The 14303-nt window shown below is 53.4% G+C and overlaps 1 protein-coding gene across 9 annotated transcripts in view; it reads right to left on the bottom strand.

The window, feature by feature from the left end:
• Positions 1 to 14303, bottom strand: part of LOC110545021 (uncharacterized) — a 34775-nt gene that overhangs the window by 8399 nt on the left and 12073 nt on the right. For 7 of the 9 annotated variants that reach the window (XR_009593609.1, XR_009593607.1, XR_009593611.1 and 4 more), the window contains exon 3: positions 4338 to 4420. Coding sequence is in view for 1 of the 9 variants with exons in the window: in XM_060388886.1 (XP_060244869.1) it covers positions 4338 to 4420 (83 nt within the window). In the remaining 8 variants the exon portion in view is untranslated. Of the gene's footprint in view, positions 1 to 4337; positions 4421 to 10080; positions 10254 to 14303 lie in introns of all 9 variants that reach the window. The other 2 variants (XR_009593613.1, XR_009593612.1) reach the window with 1 other exon arrangement.

A 14303-nucleotide genomic window follows, 5' to 3' on the forward strand; every position in this document is an offset into this window, starting at 1 on the left:
CTTTCTATGGCTCCAGCTAGGAGGGCCCTAGCTTTCCCATCCTGCTCCAGCTGCCTTGTAAACAAGAGACTGTTCACATTCCCTTTTCTGGCCACTGGCTAGGGGTCCCACTGCCCCCTTGCCATGGCTGGTCTCTAAGCCTCTCTAGGCAGAAGGCAGTAGGCACTCAGTGACCAGACACAGAGCCCCACAGAGGTATGGGTCCCGGAGTTGTAGGGCTCCTTTGCACCCCCTCTTCCCATCCTTATTCTCTCTCTCATTCAAAATCCAGTTGTAAGCTAAAGGCAAAGAGGACAGCTCTAAGAGGTCCCACCTCAGTATGCCTGCCTTTAACCTGTGCAGAGCAAAACTCTGTGTGGAGAACAATCCCACTTCACAGGCAGGGAGTCTGAGGCCCAGAGGCCAGAGACACTACAATCATAGGATCGACCTTGTAGGGTGGCTGGGTCATAGGAGAGATGCAACTCACACAGCCAAGAGTTCAGGTCTCTGACAGGGATGGTCTGACATGAATCCAGGCCATGAATCCACACAGGATGAAACTGCCATGGTGATGTGGCAAGACTAGGTGCCACCAGTCACCAGTTGTCCGACTAGAGTTGACAAGTGTGAACTTGTCAACTAGAGTGTGAACAGCACAGTGGCCTCTTCTCCTCAGTGGGAAGCCACATAGTTCTGGGTTCAAGTCCCCATCTACCCAAGAGTGCTGTAAACTCATGAGCCAGTTCTGGGTACACACTCCCCTAAGAACCCAGAAGTGTGAGCACAGTTGGTTTTTTTCTTTTTTTGGGGGGGGGTCGAGGGCTGGGGACTAAACCCAGGCCTGTACCACTAAATCACATCTCTGGGCCTTCAAAAAAAAATGTACTTTGAGGGTCTTGCTAAGTTTCCCAGGCTTGCTCTGAAATCCACTCTATAGCTCAGTCTGGCCTCTCTCTCTCTCTTTCTCTCTCTCTCTCTTCTGAGAAAGGGCTCTGTGTGTATGTGTGTGGGTGTGGGTGTGGGTGTGACCAGGCTGGCCTCATAGACCCACCTGTCTCTGCCTGTGGAATGCTGGTATTAAAGGCATGTGCCACCACCTCCCGGCTGGCCTCAAATTTTCAATCTTCCCAAATAAACAGGATCACGAGCCTTTGCCAAGAGACCCAGCAAATATGAACATTTTTTTGTACCTGCAATGTGCCAGGCTCTGTTAAGTCCCTCTAGGGTTCACTTCTGCCCTGGTGACAATGTGATCCTTGGCCAGAGGGTAGCTGGAGCACGGAGAGGCTGTGGTTTGATTCTGCCCTCCACCCCCACCCTCATCCCCAGTCACACAGCAGCATGGGAGTTTTCGCCCTCCAGTGTTTTAGGGATGAGGGGTGGAAGATTCAGTCATACAGTGAGAGGTCACAATGTTGTTCAGAGGATCAGAGCCTCTCTCTAGCCCTTCTCTCTTTCTCTCTCTCCCCTCTCCCCCCCTCCCTCTTGGAAGTTCTACACCATGGAGGGCCACTGTGCCTTCCCCAGGGCCTTTTAGCTTCCCATGAAACATCTGTCCAGAATCATCCTCCCTCACTCAGCCTGGCTATCAGGGGCTCCTCAGGAGCCAGAGACTGGAGTACCCCTCGGAGATAGAGCCGGTGCTGGCCCAAGTGTGTGGGTTATCACTTGCACTGGGGCCAATGGCCAAATGCAAGGTATCTGGAAAGCTAAACAAAAAAGTATCATGGAGCTGGAGCAAACAGCTCAGCACTTTAAAGCACTTGTTGCTCTTTCAGAGGATCCTGGTTCTATTCCCAGCACCCATATGATGGTGGTTCACAACAACCTGTAACTCCAGTTCCAGAGAATCAATCCAGTGCCTTCTTCTAGGCTCCATGGGCACCAGGCACGATCATGGCACACAGACATGCATGCAGGCACAACATTGATACACATGCATTTCTAAAATATCTTTTAACTTTTTTAAAAAGTATCTTTAAAAATCTTCTGATCTGGAGATGTAGCTCAGATGGTGGCATGAACCCTGGGATCAATCCCCAGCACTGTATTAAAAACTGGGGGCAGTGACTCACACCTGTAATCCCAGCATTCAAGAGGATCAAGAGTTCAAGGTCAGCCGAGATGAGAGACCTTATCTTAAAAAAAAAAAAAAAAAACACACACACACACACACACACACAACATTATCTGGCTATTAGATGAATCTACATCCTTTCCCATCCCAGGGAGGTCACTGGGACAGCTGGGAGTGACAGACCTTGGGAACCTGGAAATCCCATATATAATTTTCAGTGTGCTTCTCTACCATGGCGGTCAGGCCCATTGTCCCCAAGCCTTGGTTTCCCTTTCTGGCCAGGAAATCTATGGGATGAGGCAGATCCCTTGAGAAAACCAGCCATCCTCAGAGACTAGGCAAGGCCATGTGGCCACCACTTGCTGGGCTGGGCTCCTGTGGTTGGCTACTTGCTGGGGGGGCGGGCAATGCTGTGAGCTAAGGAAGCCTGGGTAGGACACAAGGCTAAGGGCCTATGTATGCTCAGACCTCTCAGGCCCAGACCCAGTCTGGCACATTCAAGGGGCACAATTCCAGCCTGTCAGCTGAACCCTAGGGTCCCAAGCTTCCCATGGCTCCCCAGTCTAAGCTGGTGTCTCAAGGGCTTCATGACCCAGTGTCCCCAGGCCACAGGTGAAATGGCACTGACTCTCTACCAGTAGAGGCCCTTGGGAAGAAAAATGGGGCGGTAAACCCCATGTTCCATAGAGGGTGGGAGTCCCTGAAACTAACACTTGACCAACACCAGCAACTGAATAAGTGCCTACTGCATACATCCAGCCTCATCTTGCATGCATGGTGCTAAGCAGAGGCTGGGTCATGGACCAGGACTGGCCACTCTACCCCCATCCAGCCTATCCTTTTCTGTTCTGGACCCTCCCTCAGATGTCTTGGCCCACGATCCCCCAGAAAAGCCTAGGATCTATGAACCAGAGCCCCTTGGCCAAGATCTACTAGGTCCCTAGGGATACCTGGGCCAGCTGTACTTTCAGGTAATCTGTCCGGGAGCTCTGCACTGTCTCTTCCATCTCTGCCTGTGCTCTCCAACTCTTCCAAGTCCCGAAACCTCCTTCCCAGCAGTCTCTTTGCCCCACTCTCAGGCACTGGCTATCAGCCCTGACCCCAGGGGCAGACACAAAGACCAGGGTAGCGTGTGTGGCGGCCTCCAGATAGCAGATAGCAGAGGGGTCCTCAGCTTACCCCTCCTATAAGGACTAGTCCTACTGGTCACCAAGGACCTAGAGGCTCATCCTGTGTGGGCAGGATGAGCCACACACGGAAGCCGCCACTGGAAGTAACAACCCTGCCAGAAAAACCTCAGTGTTTAGCCAAACAAATGGCTGCCAATGGACCTCCGGTGGGTGGCATAAGGGCCCTGCCCTATCTAAGTGATGTGTGGCAGGCCTAGGCCTCCTAGTGGCTAGGTCATCCCAAATGACGAGGCCCTTTGCACACCCTCCTCAAAACTAACTTGAAGCCACGGAGCACCACTGGTCTGGGCTCCTCCATACAGAGCCCTTCTCAGCCATATCATGAGGGAAGCCAGCACAGCGTCACCCATTGGCAGAGGCAGAAACAATGCCTCAACCAACTCTCCTTAGTAGTATCCAGCACACACAGAGTCCAACTGGATGACTCTAAGGCTGGCTGGGGGAGGCTGGAGAGAGCAGTGATACTACTCTGGCTCCCGTATGCAGCCTGCCACCTCAGGGCACCTACTGTTTCCAAAGACTGTGTCTAGCTCCCTGGGACCTTCCCCCAGGCTACAGGCGTACAGCCCCCTGATCTCCACCAGCAGGTACACATGCCCATTTTCTGTACCAGTACACTGAGGCTTAAACGCTGACAGAGCCTGTCTGGATGGACAGCAAGTGGCAAGGGGGCTGGCTGACAGGGCCAGGGGTACCTACTGCATGACTGGGCTGCAGGAGGCTGTCTCAGAGCTAATTCTGCCCTCCACCACAGGCAATCTGTCCCTGCCGGATTCCATCTGCTTCAAGAGGACAAGTCAGGCCATCAGAGGCCGCAGGGCAGAAGGCGAGGCAGGGACCTGGAATCCTTGGCACTATCTCCCATCCTGTCCTGGGCAAAGATCTCTCCCACTGGTTGGAGGCTATGCTGAGCCCCTGAGGGGCTGGGGGAAGGGCAGCCTGGCACCAGGTAGAGCCTCTGAGGCCAGGACTGGTCCTGGCTTCTCTGAAAGAACAACTGTGGACTCTTGTTTGCCAGCACACAATCATCTCCAAGACTACTTCTGATAGAGTGAGCCCTCCTCTGCCCAAGTGGGTCAGATGGCTACCTGTGTGTGAGGTCGTAGGTGGTCTTCTGCCACACACGACAGGCGCTCACTTTTCCTGGGAGGCTCTCTGGCGCTTCCATGTTCTGTAAGACATAAGGGAATCAAAACAGAGGTGTCAGTTTGGCAGGTCACATGGCTCTGACCCAGAGAAGGGTCATGGGTAGCTTGGCCTTCCCTTCCTTGCTTCCTCCCACAGCCATCTGTAGATAAGGCCCATACACTATTCACTGTGGCCTTGGCATCAGAGGCCTGGAATTTGGGGTCACAAGAGACAGAGAACAGCATGAAAGAGTCATGACTGGCTTTAACCAGTTCCAGCCTGCCAGGACCCACATCCCAAACCAACTCCCTGCCATGGCTCCGAGGCGGCCCAGTCACAGAGAAGACCCAACCCTACCCTAGAGTCCTCCGTGACTGTAGAGGAAGGGCGCCTAGGGCTTGTTTGCCTGCCGGTGCCTGGCTAAGACCCTTCCTTTACCCCAGTCCCTCTCTGGTACCCATAATTCCCTGTGGCCAGAAGGCTCTCCTACCAGCACAGATCGCCCCAGCAGGACCCATCCCTGCTGCAATAGGTCCCTCCACCTCTTCTCATAGTGGCTGCACTACCCCTATAGACCTGGAAACTTTGAGTCAAGAGTGTTTTTTAATGAGCATATATATTCCTGGGCCTGGCAGTGCCTAGCAGCCACAAGGATCCCATCACTTGCCTCATTTGAAATCTGAGGTTTATGAGGTACAAACAGGATTTGGGGTCATTACTAAGAGGTAACGTCAGCAGTCATTATGAGCCTGAGAGGGGGACAGGCCAAGACTGACAACACCAAGACCAGGAGTCAGTCTGGCCAGGATGACTCCTAGGCACTTCCTCTTCCAACACACACATATATATATACATTTATACGTATGCACATACATATATATGTATATATACATATATGTGTGTGTATATTCTTAGTGTTTAGGCCTTGGGCAGGATTACCTGCCCCTTTCCTGCTCTCTTGAGCCCACCATGGTCCAGGCATTCATGTTTCCATGAACCTTGGGCTGTAAGAAAGTTCAGGATGCCTCTCTCCATCTTCAGAGACTGCTAGTATCTGCATGTAGAACTGGGAGCCCATAAGAACTTCATGCTGGTCTTCATCCATACAGCGCTATAAAGGTCCCAGATAGGGGACAGGGGGGACAAGGCCAGGCCTCTAAGTCCAAGTTTTGTGACCGTATCTCACGGCTGTACCATTCTGTACCTGACAGCTAGACCCTCCCCATCTCTTCTCTCAGCCTGGACCAAAAGTAAAAACCCTCTCCGCTTCTGGGCCCACAGCGTGCAGATCCCCTGATTTAATAATCCTGGGACAGCTGCCTGCTACGCCCAGGTACTGCAGACTGGCTAAGCCAAGCTAACCTCACCAAGAAACATGGACTCGACCCATCTCTTCAGCTCGAAGGCCTCTCTAGGAAAGACACCTCCACGGCATCGAGACTAGTAAAGCCTGTAGCTGCTTGGCTCAAAGAGGAGCACTTTCACCAACAAGAAGGCGGGGTACCCACGCAGCCAGCAAAAGAGACCCCTGTTTTGTAAATAGCACTTCATGTCTCTGAACAAGGTCGCTATCCAGAGTTGGAAACTCCAGGCTTCAGGTGCAGGACCAGGTAACACAGAAACAAGTTCAGCCATAGCAAATAGAAATGCTGACCCGACCCTTGGCGGGGCTGGGCACCATCCCGTGGGGGCAGTGGCCAAGGCTATGCATTCTGGACACATGAAGGCACACAGTCCCCATGCCGACAGCACAGAGCTCCTGCCTACAGCGCAAGGGTGGCTCTGAGGGTCCTGGTTCCACCCTTAATAATACAGGAATGGATGCACCTTGCTAGATATGGGTGGAAAGTTCTTATGGCTGCTCAAAGCCCCCAGCTGTAGAGGGCTTTGCTGAATTCCCTCTAACTTTAGGCGTGTACCCACATACTTCCTCTTGGGATTCAACTGCCCCTGTGTTTTTTCATCCACTCTGCCCACGGCAGTAATGGAACAGCAAAGGCGAGTGATCTCCAGGGACTTGGGCAGGAGACCCCCACTGGGATCCAAGGGTGGACATTATCTGCCATAAAGACCTCTGAATAAATCACTGATGTACACTGCTCCCTCTCAGGCTGATGAGCCGCCCAAAGCTGTCCCTCTGTCCCTTAGCCCCTTATGTTCCATGGTATAGTCACTTCTGTGACAGGGCCACATTAAGGCCATTTTTATGGCTCACCGTCCATCAAAGTTAGTGCTGAATCTGTCAGACCAAGCACCAGGCAGAAGGTCCTAGAGGTCCAGCCCAGCCCTACCTCAGCATCTTTCCTACCCACACTCACAACCACCAATGGATGTTATCTGCAGAGTTCAGTGGGACCATGACGTCCATCTAGTTGGAGGAATGATTGTCCCTCCGAAGCCGAGCAGCTGAGCAGAATATCTCAGGCTGTATGGCATTCAGGAACCTGTTTTCTCTGGGCCACATTTTTGTATCTTAAGAGAGGCCATTTATACCTACTAAACACACGACATCACTGACGAGTGAGAAAGAACAGAGTATAAGCTTCCCATCCACCCATACTCGGCACTCTCAGTGGGGTCTCCCACTAGTGACCACCAGCTCCCGCTAATGTCCAGTTGATTCTAAAAATCAAGCCACCTCCAGACACAAGGTCATCTGCACTCCCACCTGGAATGCTTAGGTAAGAATGTCAGTGTCTGTGACAGCAACGTAAAGGGCCATCTTTTCAGAGAAGAGACTCAGAACATTCTAGCACACCTGAGTCCTGCCCTCAAGCGGCACCATTGCTGTGGTCATCAGCTATCTGGACAAGGGGGATACTGACCTCGCACAGCCCCTACGGTGCCCACAAATTGTCTCTGTTTCTGTTAAGAGCCTGCCTGCTGGCTGGTGGGACTAACGACTTCCACTTCACAAGCATTTTGGCAAGGTGTCCATTTGGGGGACGGACATACAGTGGTAGCTTAGGCAGGGTCAGCTCCTCTCTGGACGGGTGGTTAATTTTTGTCACTTCAAAATATTTTCCTTCCCGTGCAAACAGGAGTAACATTCATTCATTCAGACCAAAAGTCTGAGACATAAAAGGACAAGAGAAAGCAGAGGCCAAGAGTTCCCCTATGGCCTAGCATAGAATCCAGCTGCATGTGTACACGTGCGTGGGTGTCCACCTCCCCCCATAGTGGTTCCCATGTGCTAGAAACCTGGTGGGCTGTGCTGGGCACTGCATGAGTGCCCACCCAGGTGCCAGCATCCCAGCCACTGAGCTGGAGCAGCCGGCCTGGCCTGGACAAGTGGGTGGTTTCTAACCTGTAGCTTTGTGTATCCATTTCTCTGGTCTCTAGGGAGACTTCAGAAGCAGGGATCCAGATTGAAGCTTAGGAATGCTTATAAGACAGCTGCTTCAAACCTGGACTCTAAAACCTGCCAGTGACCCACCGATATCAGAGCTAAAGTAAGGCAGACGGAGAAGGTGAGGCCCAAGGTTGATGAGGAAGGAGGCCCTGGCTCCACAGCTCTTCCCCACCCACCTGCCGAGTGCAGGCTGGTCAGACAGGTGTGATCAGGTGACAGCTACACGTGCTTCACTGGACAATGATATAGCATATGTGTCGATCACAGACCCCAGAAGGTGAATGGCAAACAGAAAGATGACAGTCAGGGTAGAGATAGTGGGACTGTCCTCTCTCAGGAACACCGAGGGCTGTCTGAGTGTCAGGAAACGACCTTTTTGATCTGTAGTTTCACATGCCTGGATCAACCCTAGGAGGGACTGTGTTCACGGGATTGGAGAAAGCCCCTGGGAGAGGTCCCAGCCAGTTGCGGTACCTAGAGGCATGGGGACTTTCCTTCCAGGGAGACCTTCCTTCCAGTTCCTTCACTCTCACAGTGTCCCCCCAAGCACCCCTGAGCCATGCTGTAAGACACAAGATGGTGGTTTATAGCTACCATCCTGCCCAAGGAGCTCCCAGGGTGGACACAGCAGTGAAAGGACTATCGGGGTTGTAAGTCCACAGTGTAGGCAGTGAGTAGAAGGCTAGGAGCGATTCTAGGTGGTGACACGAGGTCCTAGTAAATAAGTTAAAAAGGGTTGTGGAAATACAAAGCTTGTCAAGGGTCCCACTAAGACCAGGGTGTGGTAGCACACGCCTTTAATCCCAGTACTCCGGGAGCAGAAGCAAGTGGGTCTCTGTGAGTTCAAGGCCCACCTACATACCAAGTTCCAGGCTAGCCAGGGCTACACTGTGAGACCCTGTTTCAAAACAAACAACAATAATCAGTTTTCACTAAGGAGACTGGTCTTCAACTGAGACTGGATGGGGGCCCTCTTTTAGGTGGGAGGGGCAGGCAGTGGTCTGCTCTTTGGCTCTGTCTACTAAGGTCCCTGCAGCTGCCAACAGGGTATAAGCTAGGGCACCGTCTATAAGGGCCTGATCTCATAGCCCTTTTCCCTCAATCTATAGAAGGGGGCTGGGTAGGGGCACAGTTCTCCGAGGCTACCCGGATGCCAGATATCTGCGCCCGGCACAGACTAAAGCTTGGTTCCCTTCATGGTGCCTCCTGCCCAGAGCCTACTTGGAGCCCAACTCCAGGACACAATGAGGTTGGGCGTGGGGCAATGCCCACTGCCTCTCTGCCTTCCCCATGCTGGTCTCTAGGGCATATGGGGGGCCCAGAAGGACGGGTGGAGGGGGGCAGTCAGAGGAGCCAGTCGGCCTGGCGGTAAATCATCAGGTCCTGCTTTGTAATTATCTGGGCACTTAAGCTCCTCTATCTTGTCTCTCCCTTCCCTGGGGAAATTTCCTTCATTTCCTACGCTCTCCTAGTCTCCTGGATGTCTAAATCAGCCCAGCTCAGGCCCAACGTGCTGCTTTCCCCTGCTCTCGCAGCCTACAGCTACCAGGTTGCATGTTTGCATGTTGGACGGGAGGCACTGGAAGCCACCATCCCCATCTAAGTTTTCTCCCTGCCCAAGGACAGAAAACTGAAAACACCATCACACCCACCCTTGGGGTTACAGAGTCATAGGATACGTAGGATTTCCCTGAAATAAGGACAGGCCAGTAAGCCTCAGTGGCCCAGGAGTAGGAGGCTGGGGTGATACCTGAATAGGGAATGAAATAGCGAAACTATCAGGACAGGGTGTCCGGGCGGCAGCAACTGGGATGTGGTGAGGTCTTTTGTTCATGATAAGGACCCTGTGCTGATATCATTCACATATCCCCTCTTCTCTCTAGCTCTCACACGGAGTCCGGGTCACCATCCATGCTCTGCAGATGAAAACGCTGAGGCAATGCTTTTGAACTCAATGCAAGGGGCGTGGATGACTAAGACAGCCCGATGCCAGCGGCTCTGGTCCTGGTACAGTGGCCTCCACAGTACCAGCACCTGTGATGGTCCCTCGCAGGCAGCCAGGAACCAATCTTCCCATGTGGAGGTTGCCCAAAAAGTCCCCCAGAGCCAGTACCAGTGCCTACACCATACTATCTATTGCAGCTTCCCAACCCGACGAAGGAGGAGGCTGGCATGCTACCATGCCACGGGCATAAGGGCTAGGTTGAGGCTGCCACAGGCATGTACAGCCCTTGGGTGAACTTTGCAAAGCCACCATAGGTGTATCCCTTTCCCAGGCCTCACCACCTCCCCAGGGATGAACCCACTGAGTTTTTAAAAGCTGGATATCATTCTCAGCCTGCATTTCTGACCTCCAGAAACCTCTCCAGTTGTTTGCGGAGCCCTCTGGCAGGACCGAAGCCTCCTGTCGCCGCATTCGTAGCCAGGTCGCTGGGTGCCAAACAGATGCTGAGGGCTCCCTCCGGCCGGCTCACGTGTGGCCTCTCCAACCACCATCTCAGCTACATTCCTTTAGAAGCCCTCTCTGAAAGCAAACAAAACCCCAGCCTGTGAACCCAGAGGAGGCCTGGTGTGGCTCCATTTTTCTTTCTCTTTTCTTCCTCTCCCTCCCTCCCTCTTTTCCTTTCTTTTTAAGTACTGCTACAAGGGACTCAGGAAATCTGCTGACCCTCTCCTGTTGAGGATGAGTGAACCAAGGCCCAGAGAGAGGAAGGGGTCCAGGGTCCCATAGGTTCTATGACTCGGTGGGAGTTCTGGAATCCACACAGGACTGACTCGGGTACACAGCTTCTCTGGGCGACAAAAATTTCTGTAGTGAAGGTCTTTAGTGAAGGACCAAGTACTGACACCATTACTTGCCAAGATCCAACACATCCCCAGTGTCTGACAGGGCCCTGAACCCACCTGATACTTCCCTGATGTAAGCCAGCCAGTGCAGGCAGGGCTGGGACCCTTGGGCTCCCTGGCACAGACTGAGTGGTGCTCAGCAAATGCAGGAAGAAGTCTCTGGGGAGGCCTTGAAGCTCAGGGGCAGGGCTCCAGAAAAGCAGCCTGCTCTAATGGAAACCAGTCAGTGGCTAACCCCCCCCTCCTTGGTTTCCATGGGGACAGGATAGGAGGTGGAGCTCTGGCGTGGCTGCTGCAGCAGATGTGGCCTGTACAGGGCTGGTGGGGGGGTGGGGGTGGCGCCTGGCAGGGAGCCCTGGGACGTGGCAGGAGTAGGGCTGGGCGCGGGGCCCTGCAGCTATAACCACGGCGGTCAGCTTTAAGGAAGAGCCCAGGCCTGTGGGTCTACCACCTCCAGGAAGTCTCCTGGATTCCTCAGGTGCTGCAAACCCATGACCTGAGCTCCTCAGAAGGCATTGGGCCCTTGGCATCTCAGTGGGAGCCCCACCCTCTTGAAGAGATCCACATTTGTCATGCCAGTCATGTTGGTGCCTTGTGTACCCCAGGCTTGCTGGTACTTGTAGAGGTGGGGGGGCAGACCCCTAGAACACCACGTGGTCCTCTCCACCGTACTCTGGATGATGCTAACGGGTCTCCTTCTACAGCCATCCTCGACCTGGGGTGCTGCAGGGCCGAAAACCTATGTAATGTGGCCCCGAAAAATGGAGGGAGCTCAGTACTACTCTGATGTGCTTGACACAAACCGTCAGTATGGGCCACAACAACTGATACAGCCAGCTAGGAGTCTTAGAAGTCTTCTCCCTTGCTTCGTATTGGCACAGTCCCCACAAAGAACTGGGGACTGTTTATGAGCGCATCATGACCTAGGATATAGCATCTAGACCCACAGTTCCAAGTAGCTCCCCGCCTCAGGGCCATGGGGAACAACAGTGACTCCATGTTCCCTCCTTCTCGTCTCCCACTGCCACCCTGAGTATGGTCCACAGCACAGCCGATCATGAAGGTATGGAGACCATGAGCTAGGGTAGAATCCTAGACCCTCAGAAAACTCAGACCTGCATGGCTATGATGGCAGTTCTGTCAGAGAGAAGACTCCAGCACCCCCAAACCTACATGGCCTAGAGCCCCAGGACAACTGCTTTTAATTGCAGCAGGATACCAGGCCAAAGGGAATATCCTTATTGGCGCTGGGTGTCTGAGGAGAACCAGCCAAGGTCAGCTCCTGAAAGGCAGAGAGTAAACAGGGGTCTAATTCCAGGCATGGGGAAGATGTAGGCTAGGACATGGGCAAGCTGTGTGGCTCCGGGAAGGCTCCTCACCCTCCCTGACTTTCTCATATAGAAAAGTTAACGTCCACTCCTCACCTGACCAGGACTTCTTCCACTAGGGCAGGAACCATGTTCTGTTTATCCTGCATTCTAACTAGTTCAGCGTGGGCTCTGGTCAGATGGAACTGGACCGATTAAGATTAAAAATGGATGCTGTTTTTAAAATGCTTGGAAAGTCCCATCCTGGGCCTAGCACTTAGTAGGCACTCCGCAAAATCAGTTCTCCCAGTCACACACCTGTTTGCTTTATCTAACCTCTACTGGTGCTCTCTGGGAAGAGCCAACTGTGGCCAAATCTCCCCTGGGCCAGGGCAGGGGCTTTCAGCCACGGAAGTCTCCAACTGGGTCTGCCCACCTGGTCTTATCCCCTCTCTTGTCAGCTGGACACTGACTACAGTGGCCATTCCTTTGCTACCCTGGCACCTAGTTGAGATCTTAGTCAATGCTCGGCCTTAGGAGCACTCGCTTTCAGGTGCCTGGCATTGGCCCTTCAGCTGGATGGCCCAGAGGGGTCGCCTGTTCGAGAATGACCCCACCTCAGGGGGCAGAGCTTTCCCAGGGTGTTAGAGTACTCTGGATGTAGACCTGAGACCCCCAAACCCCTGTCCTCAGGTGCTGGGTCTCCCAATGGGCTGGCACTGAATGACTCACTCTATGTTCACAGAAAAGGCCTGAGCTGAATGCAGTGTGTCTCCTGCCCCTGGGACCTCTGATAGCAGTCACGTTAGACCCTGAAAAGATCTATCAGAAGGTCCCATGTGCTAGCACCTAGCAGATGGAATAGGCCACTTAACAGGGATTCTGAAAGCCCGGGCCCAGGTGAGGTTCATCTCATGAGCCCCGGTAGGGCAAGAGCAGGCAGGATCCCAGGATCCCGCCACCCACGCCTGAGCCAGAAGCATAGGCACACCCACCCCAGGAATCCTGGGCAGGGCTAGGCGCCCAGGAAACTGGGCCAGAGGTTCCAGCACATAGTGGTATGGCCAGGCCGCCTCCTGGACACCCCCTATCCCCCTTCACCCTGACTCCAAGCCTGCATCCCTTACCTAAACTCAAAGTTCAGAAGCCTAGAGAGTCCCAAGGCTCAATGCTGAGGACTCTGACCTGTCCGTGGTCCACCCACCTGCAACCCTGCATCTGGCCAAATGCCCCATCACATCACAGATATTTATTTTCACAAGAAGTCATTGTGTCTGATGCCTCCCTTTTAGAGTGCGGGCGGGGGGCGGGGGGGCAAGGCTGAGGCGAACAAGTATCTCTCTTAAAACATCCAGGCTTCCTAGATTTTCCCACCAGGACACAATGAGGGTAAGAAAACCAACAACTCATAGGCTCCCTATAAGAAATAAATACATAAATAAAACTCACATGAGCTTCCTCCAGGGTCTGAAGCTGATGTTGTATCCCTCTTGTTAAAAGCCAAGCTCCAAGGCCTGTCAGAAGGCCTGTTGTCCCATCTCATCCAAACCTTCAGTTGTACAGTGTCCCTGCCCTGGGCCCAGCGTGCATATAGGCACACACAGACCTGCCCAGGAAGGCCCAGCCCTGTTGGTGGCCCCTTGTAAGAAGGTCCCTAGCAGCTGACCAGCGGCAGTAGCAGGACTTCCGGGCAACTCCCCCGCCCTCCGCCCGCCTTCCCAGATTCCCGCTCTGGGCCGCCATTTCCTCTGCTGGGTCCAGAGGCTCACTCTTACTGCTCCAGCTCTGAAAATGGCCGGCGCCTGGAACTGTCCATCTACGTAGGGAGCGGGCGGTCCAGGCCTTGCCTGATCTCTGCTCTGAGACCGATTGCATCCCACACCGTCTACCTTAGTTGCCCCCAGCCTAGGGAAGAAGGCTCATCTCAGGCCCCTAGGGATAGTGATGAGCTGTCTATTGCAGTCACTGCAAGGGGCATAAGGGGCTTCGTGGCCGACTTGAAGAAGAGGAAGAAGGACAATATCTAAAAGACAGTGTTCACATTGGTGAAAAATGCCCCCGGGCCGAGCCTGAATGCTAGCCGGGGGGAAAAATATTGAAACCTAAGGACCTGTGTACAGGTCACTCCCACATGCCTTTGGGCACATACCTCTGCAAAGACCTCCTTGCACATCCATGTTTCACCTGTATGCATATGAGGCACACATCAGTGAAAACTATAGCTGACCTATAGGAACTTGGAGAGAGGCCCAGTGGGGCGTGATTCTTGACCTTAACTGCTCATTTGGCTGAATCTCTCTGATTCCCCGCCTCTCTGGGCGGAAAGGAGAGAGGAGTCCCTGCTTTGGGAATGTTCTGAGGCTCCAAAGTACAGCAAGGATGCAACGGTTGGTACCGGACCAGCTCCATTAACTAAGCTT

Source organism: Meriones unguiculatus, chromosome 8 (genome assembly GCF_030254825.1).
Source record: "Meriones unguiculatus strain TT.TT164.6M chromosome 8, Bangor_MerUng_6.1, whole genome shotgun sequence".
NCBI lineage: Eukaryota > Metazoa > Chordata > Mammalia > Rodentia > Muridae > Meriones > Meriones unguiculatus.